The 17,751-nt window shown below is 46.7% G+C and overlaps 1 protein-coding gene across 1 annotated transcript in view; it reads right to left on the minus strand.

The window, feature by feature from the left end:
* SLC12A8 (solute carrier family 12 member 8) overlaps positions 1 to 17,751 on the minus strand; it is a 146,347-nt gene that overhangs the window by 30,787 nt on the left and 97,809 nt on the right. Inside the window, exons 6-7 of the mRNA XM_036352933.1 lie at positions 9,113 to 9,200; positions 7,422 to 7,509 (exon numbers count right to left, since the gene is read on the minus strand). Coding sequence (XP_036208826.1) covers positions 7,422 to 7,509; positions 9,113 to 9,200 — 176 coding nt within the window. The remainder of the gene's footprint in view (positions 1 to 7,421; positions 7,510 to 9,112; positions 9,201 to 17,751) is intronic.

Consider the following 17,751-nt stretch of genomic DNA (forward strand, 5'->3'; position numbering starts at 1 on the left):
GGGAAATATCTTTTAAGAACATACTTGTAGGACACTGGAGGTTCACAAATCATCTGGAGGCTGAAAGATGAGGCTTGGAAAAGGGCAAGACCCATGCCTGGGTACACCCAGGCTCTTGAACAAGAACATTTGACCAGGATGCTACCAGCACCCGGCTGCCCTGTGGATGAATTCTCACCGTTCCTTTATATTTGCTTCATTTGTTACATTTGAAGCATCCGAGGGGCCTAACCTAGGTTACATGTCCTACCAAGACCACAAAGAGACAGACAAAAGAGAGTCTGGTCATTGTGATTCTGTAATATTAAATGGGGCTCACTCCCTTTCAGACCACACATAACACAGGTGGAATAACCCCCAAATGGTCAGGGAGGCCAGAGGTTTGATGGACATGACGAAGGCCTACTGCAGAGCCTATCTTGTTCCTAATTCAGTGTGTATTACTTTTCCCTAAATGCATCACCTCATCTTATCCCCAGTGAATCTCCTGTTTCTTCAATGTCATGAGTTTCTTTCTGTCCAACCCTTCACTTACCATTTTATTACTAGAAGAAATTAATGTCAGCTAATGTTTCTCATCATCGGTTTTCTATGTGTGTGTGGGTGCTGATGGCATTTTGTTATTTTCTACCCTGGTATAGTTTATTGTAGCCCCACGGCATAGTTAAATACGCTCACGGCTGACCTTGCTAGTGCACCATAAGCTCCTCAGAGGTAGATCTGTGTCTCAGGCAGCTGGCCCCTTCCTTGCCGCCCCTGACAGAGTCTGGCAAACAGGGCCCAGCAAGTACCAGCTGAATTCATGAAGCGTCACAACTTCACCATGGTTCGTGCCCTGGATGTCTTACAAATCGTTAGATAAACTGGTCCCATTATCAATCCCCGATCCACTCCGAGATGCAATCATTCGTCTATAACCTTTGTTTCTGTCTTTGCTCCCAAATGCATCCTATTTTACAAATACATAGATTGTGGGATAAAATTTTATCAAAAGCTTTTTGAGAATCTAACTGGGTAGTTCTCCACTCTGGCTGTACACGAGAATCACCCCAGAGATTGTGCTTTGATTAGCATGGGGTGGGGCACAGACATCACTGGCTTTTCAAAAGCAGCCCAGGTGATGCTAACATGCAGCCAGGTGAGAACCGCTGGGCAGGACACTGTGCCTCTCAGCCTCCCCTCACAGAACTCTCCAGACCAGTGCGGAAACTTCATTGCTTCTTACCCAAAAGGTTATACATATTTATGTTTAAAATATTTTTTTCTTACAAAGCCTGTCCATTTACTCAACGTGGAAATGGGACTGCCCTTCTAGTGTGGTGTCCTCCTGGGGCTGGGACTGACCTCAGGAACTTGATGAGGCTCTGGCACCAGAGACCATGACCTCCAGCTGCCGCCAGCCTTCCCACAGACACCTCCTGGAACCCCTGCAGCGCCCTCAGGCTGCGGCCAGACAGGGACTGTCTAGGTATAGTGACTTGTTTAAGTCCAGTCTGTCCATTGTGCTTATAATGGTCCATTCACTCACCAGTCTTTTACATAAAACTACTATCCAGCCAGTTTTCTAAAAAATAAATGAAATGTTGGTCCTGATGTCTGGGTAAAGCATAAAAACTCCATTTCATCTCTTTCCCACCTGAATCCAGTCCTTTCCTTTCTGTCTGTCACCCATCCGTCCCTGTGGGGACATTTGCGAGGACACGTATATACCGGGTACAGTGCTGGGCACATGGCAAGACTTATAGGTACAACAGTAACCCACACAGCCCTGCCCCCAGCCCTGGCAGGATCGCATCACTGTCTCTATTCACACGGGACTGTAAACCTGCTAACTGTGCAGTGGAGGTGGGGGTGAGACTTTATTTGAGCAGGTGCCTTTCTGTCAGACACCTGTCTGAGCCAACACAAAAACCTCTCGATCTTCCCAAAATACTACCTGGGGTGTGAACTACCCTCACTTCTTTTTACAGTAACTCCTGGAGAAAATCACTAACTCCATCTCTCTGCTCTCGGTATTTGGCCTCAGCTCCCACTTGAGCCGTAGTCACAGGAGACCCCACCAGTCCACAGACTGCCCCCTTCTCTTGAAGGACTGGATCTGAAGTCATTTGCAAAGTGCTCATTCTGCCTCCTCTCATTCCTGTGGCCCCTTGACATTACAGAGGAGTTTATGCTGAAACCCTTACACTCCCAATCTTTTTTTTTTTTTAATATTTTTACTGATTTCAGAGAGGAAAGGAGAGGAAGAGACAGATAGAAACATCAGTGATGAGAGAGAATCATCAACCAGCTGCCTCCTGCACACCCCACACCAAGGATCGCAACCAGGGCATGTGCCCCAACCGGGAATTAAACCTTGACTTCCTGGTTCATAGGACGAAGCTCAACCACTGAGTCACGCCGGCCGGGCCCCTATCTATTAACACGGCGATGTCTCCATAGATCCCCAGTTTTCTCTCACATCCTATTTCCATAGACCCCTGTTCTCTAGTACTGTCCTCACTCAATGAATTGACCAACATCTCAATCTTGAGTCACGTTTTCTCCCACTTGATAGCCATTTCCCTAGGAAACAAAGTTGGCTTCCTTCCTGAGAGGCAGCGCCGTGTCCGCGATGGAGAGGGAGGACAGTGGGCTGGCTGGGTGGCGGAGGCTGAGCAGCTGGCAGGTACAACTGTGAACATGCGAAACCATGCCTGTCTCCGCCAAGAATGATTCGAGTTTACTCTGTGGGATACCCCATTTTTAATAAATACATTGTTTGGGTACTTTTGTTACTTAGTCTGCTCTATTTTGCTAGTTAGCAAACCCCAGGGCCCCTAAAGGACTTGGTCTTTTTTGATGTGTAAAAAACAGGGTCTTTTCCTGGACTGTATACAACTTTATTCTGAAGCAATCATTTAATCTATTTAACTCTACCCCTGCTAACACCTGCTCTTGATACAATTCCTTTTTGTATCAGTGAATAATATTGGGATTGACTTTTTAGCTTTTCCTATTTAGTTAAATACTAGAGGATTGGGGCATGAAAATTCATGCATTCAGGGGGGTCCCTCAACCCGGCCTGTGCCCTCTCATAGTCTGGGACCCCTCAGGAGATGTCCACCTGCTGGCTTAAGCCAATTTTCCAGGGGATTGGGCCTAAGCTGGCAGTCAGACATTGCTCTGGCAGCCTAGGAGCCCTCGGGGGATGTCCGACTGACAGCTTAAGGCTGTTACCCGTGGGGAGTGGGCCTAAGCCACAGTCCAACATCCTTAGCACTGCTGAGGAGGCAGGAGAGGCTCCCGCCACCGATGCTGCACTCACAGCCATCAGCCTGGCTTGTGGCTGAGAGGAGCTCCACCTGTGAGAGCACACTGACCACCAGGGGGTAGCTCCTGCATTGAGCATCTGCCCCCTGGTGGTCAGTGCATGTCATAGCAACCAGTTGTTCCAATCGTTCCACCGTTAGGGTCAATTTGGATATTACCCTTTTATTATATAGGACTGGGGGGGGGGGCCCCTCAGCCCGGCCAGTGCCCTCTCGCAGTCTGGGACCCCTCAGGGGATGACCACCGGCTGGCTTAGGCCCGCTCCCCAGGCGATTGGGCCTAAGATGGCAATCAGACATTCCTCTGGCAGCCCGGCAGCCCTCAGGGGATGTCCACGCCAGTGGCGAGCAGGCCTAAACTGCAGTTGGACATCCTTAGAGCTGCTGAAGAGGCAGGAGAGGCTCCCACCACCACCGCTGTACTGGCAGCCATCAGCCTGGCTTGTGGCTGAGCAGAGCTCCTCCCATGTGAGAGCGCCCTGACCACCAGAGGGCAGCTCCTGCATTGAGCATCTGCCCCCCGGTGGTCAGTGTGTGTCATAGTGACCAGTCATTCCCAGTCATTCTGCTGTTAGGGTCAGTTTGCATATTACCCTTTTACTATATAGGATAGAGGCCTGGTGCACGGGTGGGGGCCGGCTGGTTTGCCCTGAAGGGTGTCCCGGATCAGGGTGGGGGTCCTGCTTGGGTGCCTGGCCAGCCTGGATGAGGGGATGATGGCTATTTGCAACTGGTCACACCCCCTTCAGGGTGGGGGTCCCCACTGGTGTGCCTGGCCAGTCTGGGTGAGGGACTGAGGGCTGTTTTCAGACTGGTGGGCAACTGAAGCTCCCAGCCTCTCCTTTTTTTCTGTGTTTTGTTTTGTTTTGTTTTTTATTGTGGGATTTATTTACCTTCTATAGCTGTCACTGGAGCTGAGAGCTGGCTCCAGCTCTGAGGCCTGGCTCCAGCTCTGAGTCTGCGGCTGGCTGAAAGCAGGTATCTGGGTTTGTTTAGCTTCTATAATTGAAACATTGTTGCCATCACTGCCGCTCTAAGCTCTGAGGCTGAAGCTGGCTGAAAGCAGGTATCTGGAGCTTGTTTAGCTTCTATAATTGCAACATAGTTGCTTAGAGTGCAACTCAGAGGCCAGCAGCAGCAGGCGGGGAACGTTGGCTTCCTCCATCGCTGGAGCAAGCAAGCCTCCTGTTTGCTTCAGCTGCCTGGCTGCCGGCCGCCATCTTGGTTGGCAGTTAATTTGCATATCGCCCTGATTAGCCAATGGGAAGGGTAGCAAAGTTACAGTTAATTACCATGTTTGTCTATTATTAAATAGGATGGGTGACTCATACCAAAAAATGTGCCCCCTGCCAATGTGTTCTATCTATTAGGGTCTCCCATGAGGGACTGGAGGGGAGGCAAATGTCCATAGGCACCTGCCCACACCAGGTATTATGATTTGCAGAGATTACCATAGAGCCGCGCTGCAATCACAAGGGACTCAGGATTGTTAGGAAGCATAACATTACTGAGACCGACACCTGAGAGCCAGGAAAAAGTTCCTGGGGGCAGGGACATAAGGCAAAAAAGACAATTCTTAGAGAAACCCTGGGCCAGGAAGCCAAATAATTAGAAATACGTCAGAGAAGCTGCAGGAAGCCCAGAGATAAACAACGAGCTGAGTGGTTGCAGGTCAGTGGAGAGGAATCCAGCACAGCCAGCAGCCATGGAAGGTACCGTCCTGGCAGAACGCGCCCAAGAGAAGAAGTGCATGGAGGAGCTTCGGGAGAACCAGCGCGAGGGGCGCCTGCTGGAGGCCCGGCTTGGTCTGCACCCGGCCGGAGGTGAGACCCTCTGGGTACACAGACCAGACCCAAGAGGCCTTGCTTCCCCAGGACTCAGGGAAGCTCAGGGATGGACAGGCTCACAACCGAGGCCACGGCTAAGATGTGAAGCCGAGGTGAACGGTTCATTAAAACCACATCCAGGTGGTAGTTTGTATCGAGTGGCCACATAAGACCAGGCACTTGTACCTTCCAACCACTACACGTTCTCTGAGGACGGTCAGTAAAACTGTTCGTGGCCCATTTATCACCTGATTATAGTACCTGCTATTTCAGCCTCATCAGTCCCAAGGAGTCAGTCCCGGGAGAGAAGAGGGAAGAAGAAAAGCCAAGGTTCAAGGTTTACGGGGAAACTCTTGCGTGGCCCTCACGGTGGCCGGCACACCAGGGCGCTGCTCTCTTGGAGTGGCCCTGGTTGGTTACTTGTTGCACCAGCCCATCTGCTACTGAGAACAAAGAACAGTACCTTTTCTTTCGTTCTGGTCTTTACAACTATTCCAGGAAGTGGTCTCTCATCCTCTCCAAAAACGACTCTCCACCTCTCATCCTGGCATGTGCATAGTGGCATTCCCACATGCTATTGCCAGGCATGGTTTAGCACGTGCCTCCCGCCGGCCAAGCACTTGCCTACCTGTCTCGTCGTTCGGGACAGGTGGCATTCCCACATGCTTCCTCCCTGTGAATATTTTTACTATCAGCGGTGGAATTTCCACCCACAGAGGCCCTCCCATGCTGTTCACCGAGATGTTTTTACTCTCTTGCTGTCTGGCCTCTCTTGGATACAGGCTGCCTGCCCTCCCACACACCCGTTCTTGGCTTTTCCGCAAAGCAGGGGAGGGAGGGAGGGAAGAGAGGAGCCCCAGCCCCGAGGATAATTTGCCTCATTTCATCCAGACCAGAGTCTCTGATGGTTGAAAGGACCCCTGGGAGGGAATGCACTAGAAAGAAACGGGCCTTAGGAGCAGGCAGAGTTGGCTGGCCACTGGCAAGCCGCAGCCAGCAGCAGGCAGCTCCCCCTGGTCAGAGGGTCTGCCGCTCCCCAAGGCCCTTAATTCCTCTAATGCAGCCAAGCTTTTCATCCACAATTAGAGAAAAGGCCCCTGGGAGATGAAACTCAAGATGAAAGCAGGCACGTAGGCATAAATGAGGGCCGCAGATTCCCTCCCTGAGAGCAAATCCCCTTGTGGGGGCCCTGGAAGGTGGGTGCCAGTGCTCTCATTAGGGCCACTGCTGCCCCCTCAAAACCTGCCCCCAAGGTAAGGTCACGACCCCTGCACGCAAACATCCCCTTCACATCAGCGGCTACATGACTTAAAAAGAAGCCTTTGCTAGTGTGTAAACCAAGCCGAAATGTAGCTCTAAAAGTTGTTAGAGTTTCCTGCCCTGGCGTTGGCCCAACAGTGCCCCCTCACCGCCCATGATCAGCCAGGCCTCACCAAGAGGAAAGGGTCATTTCTCCTAAAATGTGAGCAGTGACACCCAGGAGCTAACTGAGGAAGAAGGGCTCCCAGCCTACTACCTTCCTCAACAAATAACGGGAATCGCAGGGTCCACATTCCTCCAGGAACCTAAGGGGAGGTAGAAGTTTTGGGGGTTTCCAGAAAAGTGTCGGGCAATCTTATTCTCCTGGGTTCCAGAGATGCCAAACCAGTGTCCTTGAGCATCACATGACCTCCAGCCTGAGAAGGGGCGGCTGTGGAACGTGAGGAATTCGCTAATCTTCTCTGGGTAGGAAGTTCAGCTCCAGAAACAGAGATGGTACAGCCAAATCTACCCGGCCCACCCGTGCGTGTGGAGAGCCCAAGGGGTCAGGGTTCTCAGAGGACAGCAGGCCTCCTGGCCTGCCTCCCACAGGCTCTCGCCCTGGCTCTCGGCTCCCTCCATCTCCCTTAGCCTTGCCGCCCTCCTTCTGTCTGTCAGCCTCCTCCTTCTTACCTGCTTCCCGTGAGCAGCACTTTCTGTTCAGGGTGGTAGGTGAAGCTATGGGCAAAAATGAAGGGCTGGTGGAGCTCGGGATTTGAGGTAAACAGAACCTGCTTTTGTCCTGATTTTTGCCCCCACTCTTTAGTCACTTGGGTGCATGTGACTTTACAGGTGTGGCTGTCTGTTCCTAGGGATCCATAAGAAGAGCCTGGACCTTTTCTATGGTTTTGACCCCATCTTCTGTCCTGGGCCCAAGACTATGTGGATTCCCAGGCAGAACTGCAAGGGGCAGGCTGCCATTTGTAGATGGGAACAAACAGACGACCTGGCACACCAAGCCCCCGTCAGTGCAGGACTCACCCACCTTTTCCGCTATCAGGAAGTCATAGCGGAGGGCCTCGCGGGTGCAGATGGCGCCAAGCAGGAAGACAAAGACGATGTACAGAAACCACCTGCAAAATACCCAGGCATGGAACAGAGCTGCCACCCCACCCCCAGCCTGGCCAACCCCCTCGCAACGCACCCCACTCGGCCTTGGGCCTTCAGGTTCCCATGGGGACCTGACTCAAAGGAAAGAGAAAGGCTGATCATAAGCTTCCCTAGTTCCCCTTGGGGGCACCTTCCGTACTCTTTCTCCTTAGTACATTTCTTAGCAAAAAGGAGGTATTGTTGTTTTGTCTCTTTTTTACAGTAAAGAAAAACACACAAAGGGTGTTGGAGGGGGAGGAGGGGGAGGCCCAGTTGGCCTCTAGGTTGCCAGGACTCAGGCTAGAATTGGCAAGCAGCCCCCTCCCCTTCATTCCGCAAGAAGGACAAGTTGATGGTCGGTCAGGCCTCTAAGTCCTGCTGCTCCTTGGCTCCCAGATGATAGACAGCCAAGCCAAGTGTAAAAAGGCCTGCAGTGACCTGGCTCTGCCCCCAGATGCCCTGTGACTTTGAGCAAGTCCCATGATCCCGGTGGCCTCATACCCATCTGGGCAGTGAGAGGATGGGCCAAAGCTTCCTCCTGGGATCTCCCAGCTATGACGAAAATGAGACAGGGTTCTTTCTTTCCTTTCCTTCCCAACTCCCAGCGCTCTCTCTCGCACTCTCTTGTTGTCTTCATTTTCTTCCCAATACAACTGCTTGCCCTATTTAGCATAAAATAGACTGGCATTGTGTGCCTGGCTAAAAGCAACAGTGTCCGGACAGTAAGCTAAGAGCAAATTCAGCATGTGTGGAAAACATATGTTAATATTTATAAATATCACTGTTAAAATAATGCAGGCACTTTCAACTTTTCAGGTCACTGCGCTGTCTGTGATCTCATTGCCTTTCACACCCTCCCCATGAAGGCTTTTTCTCACAGTACAACAAGAAAATCAAAATATTCTAGAAGGTCAGAAAAAGGCCCCAGGCCACCCGACCTGCTCGTGTGGGTGGCACAGTGTGACCTAAACCCAGGGCAGCCTTAGGGTGGTGCAGGAAGGCTAGCTGGGGGAAGAAGGACCAGGCTTTAAGTTCCTTCTATGTGTCTTTATACACAGTATCTCTTCCACAATACATACGGCCCACACCTTTTCATTGTTCCCATTTTACAGAAAAGAAAAAGGAGGCCCAGAGAACTAAATAAATGCCCCAAAGTCACACTGCAGTCAATCTGCGGCATAGCTGAAATGCAAACCCTAATCTGATTGCAAAATCCTTCATCCTTATGCTCCTTCAAATGATCCTGGAAACTCAATGGTTAAAAAAGTCCCCAAGTTCAAAATAGGGGTGGAAGAGGGGTGAGGCTGGGAGGCTGAGGAGAAAGGGAAGAAAGGAATGGATCTGTGTTAGTGACACTCCCCCCCGCCCCCACCCCCGCCTCCAAGTTCCCAGGCAGGGCACATGAAAGGGCAATCGTCTGAACCCACCAGACTTGAATTTTCCAGCCCACTGAGTGTTAAAAAGAGGATTGGAATATGAAATAGATTGGTCAGAGTTGGGGCGCTCTCAGAAAAAGGGGGCAATCCCCTCTTTCACCAGGAGTCTTCGCTTCCTCTCCCAAGCTGATTGCCACTGAGGGGAACTTACGAGATGCCAACAGCAGCGAGGGAGCCCAGGGGGATGCTGGCAGCAGGCTCCCTGAGATCACCCCCCATGTTGAAGCCGGCCATGACTCCTGAAAGACATCCAGATGAGAAAGGGTTGAAGAGGGTACTGCACCAAGCACTTTCTCCTCCTCGGTCCCTCCTGGAAGCTATCCCTTGGCCAGCCCTCCCATCTGCAAACCTCGCTTCTCAATCTCCCCTGGCAACTGGGGAGGCATCCCTGGCATGAAAGGGACCTTTGTGGGCTGAACAATGCTGAGGAAGCCCCTACCAGCTACAAAAAGCATCTTATAGCCCAGCACAAAGTAATGAGGGTCAGGGAGGCATCTGGCAGGCTGCACAATGGTCCCAAGGCCCTACACTGAGCTCTGCCTTCCATGGGTCAATCCCCTGAGAAGGGTTGACCTTAGCAAACCTCCTCCTTCAGCAGAGTTCCTTGCATATGCTGCCCACCGTCTAACTGGGGTTCTGGTGTCCTGGGGGCAAGTCTCACCTAATAGAGCCAGAGACCACATTCAAACCTCCTAAGCTAAGAGCTAAGATGGCAGCCGGCAGGACAGCAGTGAGGAAGAGAGTGTGAGTGAGTGAGGGAGTGAAAGGGGAGTGTGTGGACATGTTGGTGTGTGTGTGTGTGTGTGAGTGAGGGACAGTTAGATCTTGCAGGAGTCTCAGGGGCTGGCAGACCGGGCTCTACTAGATGGGGAGCCCCTGCTACCATTGCAAGCACTCCCAGGGGGGCTGGCTCTGGCACAGAAACCATACCATCTTGAAGGGGAGAGCTGCTGTGACTAGGAGCCCAGCCTCACCACCACCCAGACTGGCCTCAGACACCATACCTGACCCTAGAGCCACTCCAGCCAAAGACCTGCTACCTCATCTGCAGACCCACAGACTCTGAGACTCCAGCCTCCCCAGGTGCAGGCTCCTGTGAGTCCCAGAGTGTGCTCCCCTCCCACCAAGCCTGCCACTTCAGCCACAGGCCCCGTGTGACTTGGCGCCTCGACCCTTCAGTGAGAGCAAAAATGGGGAGACAAAGAAACAACCCCCCAAAGGAAAGAGAAGGATGAATCACCAGAAAAGGAACTAAATGAAATAGAGGCATGCAATGTGTTAGAAAAAGAATTCAGAGTAAGGGTAATACAGTTCCTTAACCTGCTGGATGAGAAATTCAACAACTTATGTAAAAATCCAGAGGAAATCAAGAATGATATTGCTACAATAAAAAACACAATGGAAGGTTTCAACAGTAGACTAGAAGAGGAGGATCAAATTAATGAGTTAGAAAACAGAGCAGAAAAACACACCCAGTCTGAACAGCAATTGGAGAAAAAATTAGAAAGCAGGAGGAGAGCCTAAGGAAACTTTGGGACAACATGAAATGAAATAACCTCCATATAATAGGGGTGCCAGAAGGATGAGAAGAGGAGCAAGGATTAGAAAACCTATTTGAAGAAATAATGACAAACCCCCTGAGCTGAAAAGGGCTCTCAACGAACTCCCAAGAACAATCCGGATGCTACCAACACTGAGTCACATCATCACCACTATTCCCAAGAGCACTTCTGAAAGGTGATAACTGGGGAGACAGTGCAGGATGGTGAGGAGGGGACTTCACTCTCTGTCTGAACACACACACGTGCATGCACACACACAGGGGAAAGCTACAATCCACGTGTCCGAACATCAAATGCGGTCCAGCCCACAAGAGCTCTGCCTGCCCCAGTCAGGAAAGCCTCCCAGAGAGTGCATGCATCTTCGGTGTGGCCTTGAAAGGAGAGCCACATTGGCTTAGGGGGAGGAGGAATGGTCTAACCCCATCATTATGGGTTTATGAACACTTTCAACCTGACAGGGCCTATGCTATTCTCTACATGCATTTTTATCATGTTTAATCCTCACAACAACCACATCAGAAGAGTAGAATTATTTCCCCTGTTTTATAGAACAGGAAACTAGTACTCAAAGAGGTTAATTAAAATAGCCTAAGGTCACACATTTACTAAGTGGCAAAAGCCATGATTCGACCCTGGTCTGTCTGACTCCAGAAATTATGCTCTCCACACCTCTGCAGGAATACTTACAGAAGCTCAAGAGAAGTGGAGAAAAGGGAAAGCCTGGGGCCTGAGAGCTAACGAGGGGCTGTTTCAAAGAGGACCCTGAATTTTGGACCAACACTGGGACCTACCACATATACTTTGACCCAGCAATTCCACTGCTAGGATTTTATCCTAAGTACATAGTCAAGGAGATGAGTAAAATCTGAGCCAAAAATGTCTATAAATGCTCTTTACAATAGTGAAAAGTAGAAATAACCTAATGTCTAAAAATAGCGGATTGGCTAAATAAATGATGATACATCTTTCAATAAATTCCAGGTCTCCAATATTGTCAGGAGTATGTTGTAACATAGAAAAATATTTAAAAGCTATTGTTTCATTTTAGAGGCACATTAGAAAACAGAGCATATGGTCTGATCCCATTGTAAGAAAAAACAAACATAAATAGATGCATAGAAAAAGGAAGTAGAACGTGTTTTGAAATGTTGACAATGTTATTTCTGGGTGATGAATAAACATTTTTTATTTTATTACTTATCTATATTTTCTCAGTTTTCTACAGTAATCATTTTGAAATGAGGGAAAATAATTCTTAAAGGGCTTTTTGTTTAACGTGGTATGTTAGGCACATTTTCTTTCCTCTGGTTCCCCTCCCAAGAGCCCATTAAAAGGGTAGTAAAGAGGGGAAATGAATACAAGCCCCTAAGCAAAGAGGATTGGGAGGGGGATGTCTTAAGTAGATAAAAGGTTTCCGCCAATGTCTGGAACACAGAAAATGCAGATAATGATAAAGAGTGAAAGGAAAGGAACAGAGAGCTTTGGAATACTTCTCTAGAGGGTTTGAATAAACTGCCCAAGGAAAACCAATGCTGCTGGTGCGGATGTCTGCACCCCAAATGGAGCCTCCTCAGAACCAGGCATTCTCACAGATGTGCTGCCGTCAGCTTTCCCAGGAAGAGGGAGCCCCACTGGGAAAACAGACCTACAGACACTGCAGCAGGGAATCCACGCCAGCGACCGAAGATGGCCAGCTGTGTGATGAAAACCAGGAACAAACACACAAACACATGCACGATAAAAATAGAACAACCTGGGCTGGAAGAACATAAAAACCAGGACACAGAGGAGAATTTTAAAGGAAATACTAATCAGCAGCTTCAGACACACCCAAGAAGATTATTCTATCTATAAAGAAAGTTGCCATGAAAAACAAAAAATAATCCAAGAACAAGAAAGAACTTTTGGAAATTAAAAACATGATCACTAAAATGAAAAATGCAATAAAGATCTAAATGATAAGTAAATATCCCAGAACTTAGAATAGAAAGATAAAGGTGTAGAAAATTTGAACAAAGAATATAATAGAGGCGAAATCTTGGATTTATAACATCGAACTAATAGGAGACCCTGAAAGAGCAAACAGAGAAAACAAATAAAATAACCAGATAAATAATAGAAATAATGTCTTCAAACTAAAGAAGACACATCTTCAGGTTGACATATCCTATAAAGTAGACAACACAAAGAACCAAAACAAAACAAAATCTCCATACCTACATGCATCAAGAGAAATCCTAAAAATTTCAAAGATCAAAAACTGAACACTTGCAAAGGAACAAAAATTAGACTGGGATCAGACTTCTCATCAGCAACACTGAACGGTAGAAAGCAATGGAACACTGATTTTTAAATTGTGAGGAAAAATTATTTGAAACTAGAATTTTAGCCCAATTACCAATTAAGTGAAAGTGAAGTTAAACAAACAAGGGCTCAGAAAGGTTACCTCCACATCCCATTTCTGAGAAAGATGCTAATGCATGTACTACAGCAAAATCTATAATAATAAAAGCATAATATGCTAATTAGACCAGACATCCTTCCGTCCCTCTGGACGAAGCCGGGGCTGTGAGGGAAGCCCAGGACCCGGGATCCAGAGAGAAGCCAGTGCCAGCAGCCGGGGGAAGGAAGGCCTACTCTTGCATGAATTTCGTGCAGGGGGCCTCTAGTGAGGATATAAAGCATAAAGTTGGAAAACATGAGATTCAGAAAACAGTGGTGATAACTCAGGAATGGAGCAAAGTCCCAGAATAACTGCTGTACAAAAAAGAAGCCAGCAGGTATTGAAGCTGAAGGATGGAGATCCTAACAGGATGCCTCTGCATAAAAAGTAAAGTCAATACAATGGACAGTACAATTAACAAACTGAATGATTTTAAGGATACGTTTACTACATATTTTGACAATAAGAAGAAAAAAAACAGTTATTGAAACTCCAGGAAAAGTAAACAATAAAATCAAGATCTAAATACAAAGCAAACTAAAACATGACATTTTAAACAACCAATGAAATTTAAGAAAATTTAACCCATTTGGCTGTGATATTAGGAATATTCTCTCCTAAGTATCACAAGGATCATGTCATAATCACACAGCAAAAGGAATGGAATTCTAGCCCACTACTTTGATTTTCAATGAACAACAACTACATAGTCGTAATAGTGTATATGTGCATTGTTTTTAACTTCTAAAATTTGACCTATAGCCTAGCCAGTGTGGCTCAGTGGTTGAGCATTGACCTATAAACCAGGAGGTCATGGTTCGATTCTCGGTCAGGGCACATGCCCAGGTTGCTTTCTCAGTCCCTGGTGTGGGGTGTGTAGGAAGCAGCCAAATAGTGATTCTCTCTCATCATTGATGTTTGTATCTCTCTCCCTCTCCCTTCCTCTCTGAAATCAATAAAAATATATATTTTTAAAAGTGTCACTCATTTATTCAATTCTTATTTTTTTAAAAAATTGACATGTAGACAAAGCACAGAGGATATAGCTATAGCTACAAAACAGAATACAAATATTACCTAGCTCGGTGAGGTACAAGTAAAGCTGTAGCTAACCAATATTAGGAAGTGAAAAGAAGGGAGATAAGCAGAGGGAAGAAAAAGAGCACTAATATTTTTGTTGTAGTGATGTAAAAACAGAATGTAAGTCTCATGATTTTCACTCAGGACTGGCTTGAATAGTACAAGCTTCAACCAGTCTAATAAGAAAACTTGAAAGAAGAGCTAACTATAAAATTTGTTAGGTAGATAAAGAAAAGGCTAGAAAATATTTATATACCAGTTGCAATACATTTTAAGTTAACTCTGTACTTATCTATATCTTGTCATCATAAAAGAGAGTTTGTAAGAAGAGCAAAGAAATTTCCAAAAATATTGAGCAGCTAGTCTTTGAAGTTACGAAGACTGTTGACTTCTAAGCTTAAGACAAAAAAATTTTTTTTAATAGATTTGAGTGTGTATGGGGGTATGGAGAGAGAGAGAGAGAGAGAGAGAGAGAGAGAGAGAGAGAGAGAGAGAGAGACTGTTCACTTTAAGTTGTAAACTACAGTTTTCATGGGATTTTGTCCACTGAACTGCTAATAACCAACTTGTTATAGCTTCTCTGACATTGGTCTAAAATGCAAATATAAAAGGATTATGCAGATTCCCTTAAAATTGGATATTCCCTTGAGATAACTAAATTATTCCTTGTAAAAATATTTAACACATCAAATAGTACATTAATCTTAAAACACAACACAGAATCTCTCGATTTTCCCACACCAACAATAAGGAGTGAAGGGATGTAACCTAGAATTGATAAAATAACAGAAATTTAAGCATATTATTTAAAGTTCCAAAGGTAACCAGAAAGAGCTAAAAATTAAAATATAACTCTCAAAAATTGGGAAGTGGATGGAACAATATGTGAGTAAGCTAAAGTCTCCTATTTCTTAGGATGGAGTCAATAGATTATATCTGACTTTGATTAATCAAGGTATAGGTATAGGCATATGGCTTGGTGATATAGAGTTAACTCCTGAAGTTCTAAAAATGATTAAAAGTGGTTGCCCCTATGGAGGGGAACTTGGAGTGGTGAGGGGTGGGTGGGAGGCTTGCTAATGATTATAAGCACTTCTGTACTATTTCGTGTTTTATCATGAGCAGGACTTACTTGGATCAAAAAAGGCAGGCCCAGCTGGACCGGCTTGGCTCAGTGGTTGAGCATCAACCAATGAACCAGGAGGTCACAGTTCAATTCCTGATCAGAGCACATGCCCAGGTTGCAGGCTCAATCCCCAGTGGGGGGCATGCAGGAGGCAGCTGATCAGTGATTCTCTCTCATAATTGATGTTTCTATCTCTCCCTGTCCCTTTCTCTCTGAAATCAATCAATACACACACACACACACACACACACACACACTTTTTTATTTATTTATTCATTTATTTATTTATTTATTTATTTATTTATTTATTTATTTATTTATTTATTTTTAAGGCATGGCCAGGATCTGCCTCGCTCTGGCCTATACTCCTGTGACCAGGTCCTGTCACTGAGGCTCTGCTCAAGGCCTAGAATAATCTGGTGCCAAGGGCATACCAGCCAAATCCCCATGTTTAACTGACCCCTAAACCCCCACTAACTGTCACTACCCCTTCCTGGACCTCCCCACTCTGACCTTCTGCCAATGTTCCAACCCGTTGCCAGGTTGGCGGGAGCCTCACCTGCCTGCCCACATTGCTCCTGCTGCCAGGCCTCACTCTGGTCCAGGCTCTGGCATTCATTCAGCTCTGTGAGATTACCGCTATTTGTCCTTTGCCATTTTAGTACCTCCTATAGTTTGCCGTGTCATTCTGTATACCTTCCTTCAGATCATTTACAAAAGTTAATAAATGAAGATCTACACAAACTCCACTGCTGTAATATATGCTTCTGTGTAGGAAAATGATTGATTAACCCTAATTGCTTCCTGCTTCCAAACAGGTTCTGTATTCATAGCAAATGCCCTTGTCTCTTCTGCCACAGTCCCTTACACAGTCAATGACCCGACCTTTGTTTGAGGGTCCTACTCCGTGCCCTGGTGTGGAGCACGCTGGGCCCCTGGGCAGGGGGAGGGGCGGAGCTTACACTGACACAGGCACCCTCAGGAATGTGCCAGACCCAGGCAGCCAGGAAGCTGGCTTCTGAGACACAGAAGAACCAGAAAGTAAGTAGTCGGTACCACAGACATGAAGCACCAGAGACAAGGAAATGGAGGCAACCTGTACTCCAGACTGGAAGCTTCGTGAGCGACTCTTGCTATGCTGACATGGGTGATCTGTCACACGTGTTAGATTGGCGTGCACACTGCAGCTGCTGCTTCCAGACTATACAATTCTTGGGCACATTATCTCTAGTTCTTGTGAATTATAAATGTCTTGCTTGCCAGTTAGGCCTAAAAAAAATTCTTTTGATTTAGTGTGTTTTGCCCGTGCTTGTCAAAGATTATAAAGATTCTCTAGTTTGCTCTTTTCCTGCTTCTGGTGCAATTTAAAAATATTATTGTTAATGTTAGAGCTAAATTTAGGGTGGGTGTCATAGAACAGATATTATTTCCCAGAGCTTTCATGTCCAGATGTTTTACAAATACAATATTACATTTAAAAAAATAAAAAGCTTAGCAAGGTTTTTACTGTTGGGCCTACTAGTGCCTGTAATATGCTAATTTCACTGTCTATCTCTAACAAGACAAATGTAGCCCAGTGCTTCCCAAAACTTATTTTGACAATTGAACACTTTTTAAAAATGAAATAAAACACTTTATTCATTATTAGTGTTCCATGGAACACAGTTTGGGAAACACTAAGTGTCCTTTTTGTAATTACTTTTTGATCTTTTTTTTAATTTTTATTTTAAATATATTTCTTTTATTGATTTCAGAGAGGAAGGGAGAAGGAGAGAGCGATAGAAACATCAATGATGAAAGAGAATCATTGATCGGCTGCTGTCTGCATGCCCTCCACCGGGGATCGAGCCCGCAACCCAGGCATGTGCCCTTGGCCAGAATCGAACCTGGGACCCTTCAGTCCACAGGCTGACACTCTATCCACTGAGCCAAGGACTACTTTTTGATCTTTACACTTTTCTCAGCAGGGTCTCTAAAATTGTTTACAAAGGCTACTTAGGATCAAGGATTCTTAACGCTGAAACGCATCATAAAGATCATCTCCTCCAACCTTTTATTTCCTCCGATGAGGAAACAGACTCAGAGGAGAAGTGATCGTACCCCAGTTTTTTAGCTAATTGCTGGCAGAACCAGCACTAATCTGCAATTCTCCTGATCTCAAGTCGATGTTCTTTCCACCACATCATCTAGCCTAACTTATTTTCATCCTAACACCCACACTTTTTTTTGGATTTCCTTTTTTTAAATAATAAATGCATGATTAACTTGAGGTTACCTCCACCACAAGAAGGCTGAAATGATCGGTTATAACTGGCACGACACATTGGTTCACCCATAGGTGTCCCGTCACCTGCTCCGAAGCACTCTCCTGTGCCTGGTCCAGGCGCTTTCCCTCCTCTCGGGCCGCACACGGCCAGTCCAGGAAGCAGTTAATACTGTACCCCAAGCCACAGGATGACGGCATGGTCCGCACGCTGTTACCATGTGACTTAGGTAAACAGCTCCCTTCCTATGGCTTAAGCCTTCTCACTTGGTCTTCCACCCTAGTCCTACGGCCTTTCAGCATGTCTGTATTGTCT

The sequence above is a fragment of the Myotis myotis genome, unplaced genomic scaffold (genome assembly GCF_014108235.1).
Source record: "Myotis myotis isolate mMyoMyo1 unplaced genomic scaffold, mMyoMyo1.p scaffold_m19_p_2, whole genome shotgun sequence".
Classification (NCBI taxonomy): Eukaryota; Metazoa; Chordata; class Mammalia; order Chiroptera; family Vespertilionidae; genus Myotis; species Myotis myotis.